Source organism: Juglans regia, chromosome 9, assembly GCF_001411555.2.
Source record: "Juglans regia cultivar Chandler chromosome 9, Walnut 2.0, whole genome shotgun sequence".
NCBI lineage: Eukaryota > Viridiplantae > Streptophyta > Magnoliopsida > Fagales > Juglandaceae > Juglans > Juglans regia.
This window is the reverse complement of record NC_049909.1, coordinates 4,795,166-4,801,719: the sequence shown is the minus strand read 5'-3', so window position 1 is coordinate 4,801,719 and position 6,554 is coordinate 4,795,166. Positions and strand designations below refer to the sequence as shown.

Sequence of the window (6,554 nt, the reverse complement as noted above, 5' to 3'; positions counted from 1 at the left end):
ATAGAGGGGCCGAGATGCATAGAGCTAACATGCCGTACTAAGTTCTCACTACGATGGGACAATTCGATCTTGATAGGAAAGAATTCCGAACACAGCAAGACCTCGACCTACCACCAGGGGACCCAATATGACTAAGGCCTCACGCTTCTGTGGAAGGTAAGTTCACTTCTACTTATAGAAGCACGATGGTCAACCAGTACCTTATGCTAACTTGGCACCAGAATATTTCCCAATCGAGACACCACCTTGCCCTCTTTTGGTTTTGCAAGCCTCCACCAAGTGACTTCATGAGGATGCTTTAGGTCTCGAGTCGACGTGCCTCTTCAAATGGGGCTATCAATCCGCACAAGTAGGCGCCCGAGAAAGGAAAGCTTCTGAAACATCGGACTTTTTGACCATGAGATGATTATATCCTTCTCCAACCTTTATTCGCACTCTTATAAAGGTTACCCTATTCCTTAATCTCATATGGCTTAATTTGGTTAACCTTGAGAATTTCACAGTGTACATTTGATCAAATAAATTAAAAACTTACAATTAAGAAGTCAAATACATGTCTTTTTGGAGAAGCCTCCAAAGACATAGAATATAGATGCATGTTCCTAAAAATGGAGAACTTATATATATATATATATATATATATATATTAATCACTACATCTCTTTACACAACTTGTTGTTTGGCTAGTTGAGGGAAATGAGTCCACATTATTTGAAGCCAAAAATTAGTAATGGTTCCAAATGTTGGGCATACCCACTTCAGATAAGTAGCTCTCCGAACTTCCTTCTCCAAAGCTTGGCGATTCTTTGATAGTAAGATCATTGCAGCTATCCATATTGCTCAGTCGATTCAGAACAGCTTTTAGTACCTTCTTGTCGCAGGAAAAAGGGTCCAAACAAGTACCAAAATTTGATATTCCCTTGGACGTAGTTTCACTCTTGGTAGGTACGTTTAGTTCAATGTTGTTGATATGTGTGAAATTTTGGTTGGCCTGGTTTTGGTTGAAAATGGAGAAGCAGGGCACTTGCTGATACCCATCAACATAAGTGTGAGTTTGGTCAAAAGTGATGTAAGAGTCCATTAAAGCGGGGAGAGATGAAGTGCCTGTGTCATCATAGCAGCTTCCCATGCTAGGTTTGGCAGCAGCTTCTCTATTTTTATAGAACACCTTACAAAGAACCCAATCCTCCTGAAGGAACCAATGAAAACCTTCTAAGTTAATTAATATGTTTATTTGAACAAAAAAATGAAAAACAAGAAGAGTGATGAAATTAGCTAGGATTGAAATTAAAAGAAATTATGCATGATATATTTATTAATCCAAAATAGGTCAGCAATATCCATTGTCTCATATGGAATGAATGAAGCCAGAAAATAAGGAAGAAATATTGATATGATATCCTGTAACTGCCAGTTGGTTGGTCTACAAATATCCCAGTTGATATCATGTAAAAAACAAATAAAATTTGTCTTTGACTTGCAATTCATAAACGTCAGCGAAGTTGTCTTGGATTGAAAATCAGAGTTGGGCACTACAGCTAAGAAAGAATGAATCACAGACTTAGATTAAGATACTCCAAATTATAATATTGTGAAGGATCTTCTAATCAATTAGGCCATCTAGCTACCAAGTGGTGAGAGTGGACTTAAAAAATTCACGTAACAACCGGTGACGAACAAGACAACAGACAAGCATGGTTGAATTTCATTATTCGTATTGAACCCATGTTAATAAACTCCAAGTTGCCCCGTGACCCGAGACAAAAACTTCCTACCATTCAAAGCGGTATAGCTAGGTATAAGAAAACTGTTTATTTGTGACCAGTTATAATTTCCAACGAAATGATTATTTTCAGCTAAATAAGTATGTTTTCGTTGCAAATAATCATTCTCATTGTAAATAATTGATCACAAATACCCCTTTTTCTTATAGTAATTTTTCAAAAATTTAATTAATTTTACTGGCCTGCAAGTTATCTCAGTTTTAAGAAAGAGAAATGATGCCAACATGCATGAACTAGGGCTATAAAAAAAAATTGTTGGTATAAATATGAGAAATATTGTTGGCCTCGAACATTTTTTTATTTTATGGTTGCCTATTTAAGTGAAAGTATTATATGAAACTATTTATTAAAACATGTTGAATCAACAAAAACAATTGAAAATGACAAAATTTAGAATTGAAGGCATCATTGCCCGAACCTTGAGAGAAGAAATATGATCAGGAGGAGCAAGGCCGGGTACTTCAATCCGAAATTCATGCATAACCCAATCAGTTTTCTTGCCTTTGGGGGCCCTGCCTCGGTAGAAAACCAATGTTTTTCTCATACCAACAAGGGAATCTTTGCGTAGGATAGGCCTGTCCTTCCCTGTGGCCTTCCAGTAGCCGGAGGCGGTTGCACGGTTTGTTCGAAGTCCGGTTGCATATTTTCGGTCACGCTGAGTGTAGAAGTACCATTCTTTGCCTCCCACACAAGCCGTTTCTATATAACGACAGACAAAAAATAAAGCACAGGTCGATTTTCTATCATTATGAGATTGTCTGAGTAATACAAGGGAAAGCCATCAACCAGATCAATCTATACCGAAACAACTGGAAAGAATCTATACCAGATTATCTGCATCTGCTTGGCTTAATGAACAATTAGACTTAGTTTCAGAATAATTTGAGACATCATGATTAGTGAAACTGTGAAAGGCTTCATTTTTCTTGTTAGTATAATATTTTTTTTTAATTGATCAAAGTTATGTGTCTTCGCTGTGCTAATTTTCCCTGGAAAATAAAATAATATTGAGTGATTCAACTTCTTGATAACCAGCTCCTAGCCAAGCACTGGCAATTAATTAAAATATATTGGGGGCCAAGCCTCCCAAAAATGCTAGGTTGGAGTATTTTATTTTATTTTTATTTAATAATTAAAAAATTGACTACTAGTAAAATTGTGTATATTTTTTTTAATGATTAAAAATGTTAAAAAATATTGAAAAAAAAAAATGAAATAAACTAACGGTACACCTAGCTATAACCGCTGGCAAGCCCCATAGCACTATCCATAAATAAAATAGCCCCTTTGGCTCTAAATAAAGATTGGGAAAATGGTATTTTTGGCGTTCAAGAAATGCAAAAACCTGAAAAACCACTCCCATCTGAAACTAAAATTATTTGAGTATCATCAAATGTATGAAAAAAGTATATCATTGTTTTACAGTGGATCAATTAACAGAAAACCATATTATACATAGAGATACATAAGTACATAATAATATATATCACAATCTCAATTTTGCCTAATTGTTCCTAAAAACAAGATTTTTTGCTCCACCACTGATAGCTAGGGTGCCATCTTTGAGTCAGGGACCTTGAGCTATGAGCTAGGAACAATAGTATTCCAAATATGTAATTATTATGCTGTTGAGCCGTCAATATCTCACGACCAATAATAAACAGGAATTGACGTAATATTAATGGTAATTGGCCAAGTCCATTGGCCAAGTCAAAAACACAGGCTGCTTTTCTTACACGCATGGCATGTGTGGGTCAGGAACTTTAAAATATATATATATATATATATTTATATATTTGGTCAAAAAATATGAGTTGTAAATAATTTGAATATCAATCAGTTTTAAAAAGATATTTAAGCCTGGTTTGCTTTTAAAATTAAAATTTTAAATTTTAAAATTTTTTCATCTTATTATTATAATTTTTTAAATTTATACATAATATAAAATAAATAATTTAATTTTTTAAAATTTTAAAATAAAAACAATATTAAAAAATATATTTTAATAATATTTTATTTAATTTTTTAATTTTAACTTTAAATATTCTCTTATCAATTTAATTCAACTCATTTCTAAAAACAAACTAAATCTAAAACAAACTAAATCTAAAATTTCAATGGTTGAAGATGGTGACAAGCCTTTGTTGGATTTGGTAAGAAAGGAATAGAAAATCCACTTTCTTCCAACCCGAAGTACTGTTAAGTAAATATCATGTACACGTGTATGGCTGCAAAATGTAGTGTAAGACAGACAATAAGGATCTGATGACTTTTGGTTTGAAGTGTTGTTTCAATCACTATCACAACTTTTAGTTGGGGCAACTCCAAGAATGTCAAATTCTTCGTAAAGCTATGAATGCGAAGTATTTGGTTTATTAGGGATATGCATGGCAGCAATCAGTGACTTTCCTCCAGATCTAGATATTATTTGGGAGGAGTTCTAGAGGAATCCAAATAAATTTAATATCTTTCTCTTTTTTCTTTTTGCAAGTAATTGATTATTCCAAATTAATGGTAATTGAAGTTTAGAACTGTACATGAGAAATACAATTTACACATACATAATAAAATTATTACACATATACGTGTGTGTATATATATATATATATGTAAAAGGAATCTCGTTTATTTTTTGAGATTAAATAAATTAAAATGAAAATTAAATAAAATATTATTAAAATATATACTTTTAATATTATTTTTATTTTAAAATTAAAAAAAATTAAATTATTTAATATATTTTATAAAAATATAAATAAATTATAATAATTATATGAGATGAATTATAAAAATAAACTAGATCTAAACCACCATAAATATAATAAGTTATAAAGCCTTTTGGCGTGTTAGAAGGCCACTTGGCACTGAGACCTATCAAGTTACATGACCAACTGATTATTCGTTTTCCTTGAGAAAAATAATATTTCGGAACTCCCTCTTTCAGAATTAAGGACCAAGCATGGCTTCATGATAACAAGGCCAGTTTTCTTCACTCATACTTGCAGTACATACATATGCATGTATGTAGAAAGCCGGTCCAAATTTCAAACTTGTTGTGACTTGCATATATAGTGCGGCTTTGACGACTCATGCAATAACTAGATTCCGCCGAAAACAGTATACAGTGGATGTGATAGGAGTACTATTTATCATCCATCTCAGTTTAACTAATTTCAACAATAATTAGTCATTTTCTCAGGTTTCAACAAGATTTATATATATATATATATATATCTTATCTTTGTCGTCGATCACACGTATATGGAGCAAGTAGACCACCATCATGGTATCTATTTATGGCCGTCCGGTTGCTATCACTTCAAAGTTCAATCCACAACCAAGAAGAAGAATCGCATTTCCAAGTGGGAAAAAAAAAACAAACCCGGTAATATCAAGAATAAAGAATATATATCTAGAATAATGATATTTCTCATCTCAATTTCTATTATTTTCTTATCATCTTATATATATATATAATATAATTATAAATTATGTAATCGATTTAAAAAAAAATAAAATATAAAACTTATTATCTTCGAAGATGATAAAAGTTTGACCTGCAAAAACTAAAAGTAAGATGGAAATGCCCTAACTAGACTCCAGAGAACAAACATAGAAATATATCTTAAGATCGAATCGGAATTTAAGTTGGGTAACCAAGATGATGATGAGGGGATCGATGAATTAATGAACTAAAATAGGAGTAGATAAATTACCAGGGATATCCCAGGGTTCGCACTTGTTAAGGTCAACTTCAATAAGAAGAGGAGAGCCAGAGTGCGAGGTGGCCTTCCCCATCAAGTAATCGCATACAAGTTCTTCATCTCTTGGATGAAACCTAAATCCCGGAGGCAACTTTGCCTCTACCAAACTTATGTTGCTCATGACAAGAGTTCTTGATCTTTCTCACAGAGAGAGAGAGAGAGGGAGAGAGAGAGAGAGAGCGAGAGCTCTGCTCAATAGTTGGAAAGTTTATTAGCTTTGAGATCTTTAAATAAAACAAGGCAGTTGGGGGGTTGTGAATCAGATATAAATAAATAGAGAAAGCTACAGACGGAAACAAGAATTAGGGGATGAGTCAAAGTGGCATTTCCGTTCAAGCGGGGAAGGTTGCTTAGAGCATCAGTATTAGATTGATTATATTATTCTTCAAATTTTAATTAATATATAATTTTTTTATTTTTAACTAATTATATAAAATTTAAAATTTATATTGAATTAGTCATTATATTTTTTATAATAATAAAATATTATTATTTTTTATTTTTTATATTTTTTATTAATTTTTATTTTATTTTCATAATCTTTAATAATCTCTAATAAATTATATTCATTTTTATTTTTATAATCTAATAATTTATAATATAATAATCTCATATGTATATAGATGGTAAAATCTCATATGAATAAAAATCTTATATCTATAATATAATAATCTTAAAAAATATTTTTAGACTTATTATAATTCTTTTCATATTTAAAAAGAATAATAAATTTACTGTAACTTATAGTTTAAATAAAAATAATTTAACTAATTCAATATAGAGTAAATATAGATAATATTTACTAAATTTAAAAATAAAAAAATATTTAAGTAATCCAATTCCAATACTTTTAAACTTAGGAGACGTTTGAATTTGAAGATAATTTGAGATGAGCTGAGATGAGTTGAGATGGATTGTGAATAGTAATAAGATGAGTTGTGAATAGTAGTGAGATTTGTGAGTTAAAGTTGCTGAATAGTAATAAATAGTAATGAGACGAGTTGAG

General features: G+C 31.4%; 1 protein-coding gene across 1 annotated transcript; it reads right to left on the bottom strand.

Annotated features, from left to right (window-relative positions):
- Positions 1–403: 403 nt before the first annotated feature.
- On the bottom strand, positions 404–5,795 carry LOC109004745 (NAC domain-containing protein 21/22). Its single transcript, XM_018983405.2, has 3 exons — positions 5,501–5,795; positions 2,203–2,483; positions 404–1,189 (listed from the first exon to the last, which is right to left on the bottom strand). Exons 1-3 carry the CDS (start codon positions 5,667–5,669, stop codon positions 725–727), a joined length of 915 nt encoding a protein of 304 aa, XP_018838950.1. The 5' UTR covers positions 5,670–5,795; the 3' UTR covers positions 404–724.
- Positions 5,796–6,554: the final 759 nt, after the last annotated feature.

Coding starts and splice junctions, on each gene's coding strand:
- LOC109004745 (XM_018983405.2), bottom strand. CDS start 5,669: ATGAGCAACATAAGTTTGGTAGAGGCAAAGTTGCCTCCGGGATTTAGG. Junction 2,484..5,500: donor CGAACCCTGGGATATCCCTG/GTAATTTATCTA, acceptor GTCGTTATATAG/AAACGGCTTGTGTGGGAGGC. Junction 1,190..2,202: donor ATCATATTTCTTCTCTCAAG/GTTCGGGCAATG, acceptor TGGTTCCTTCAG/GAGGATTGGGTTCTTTGTAA.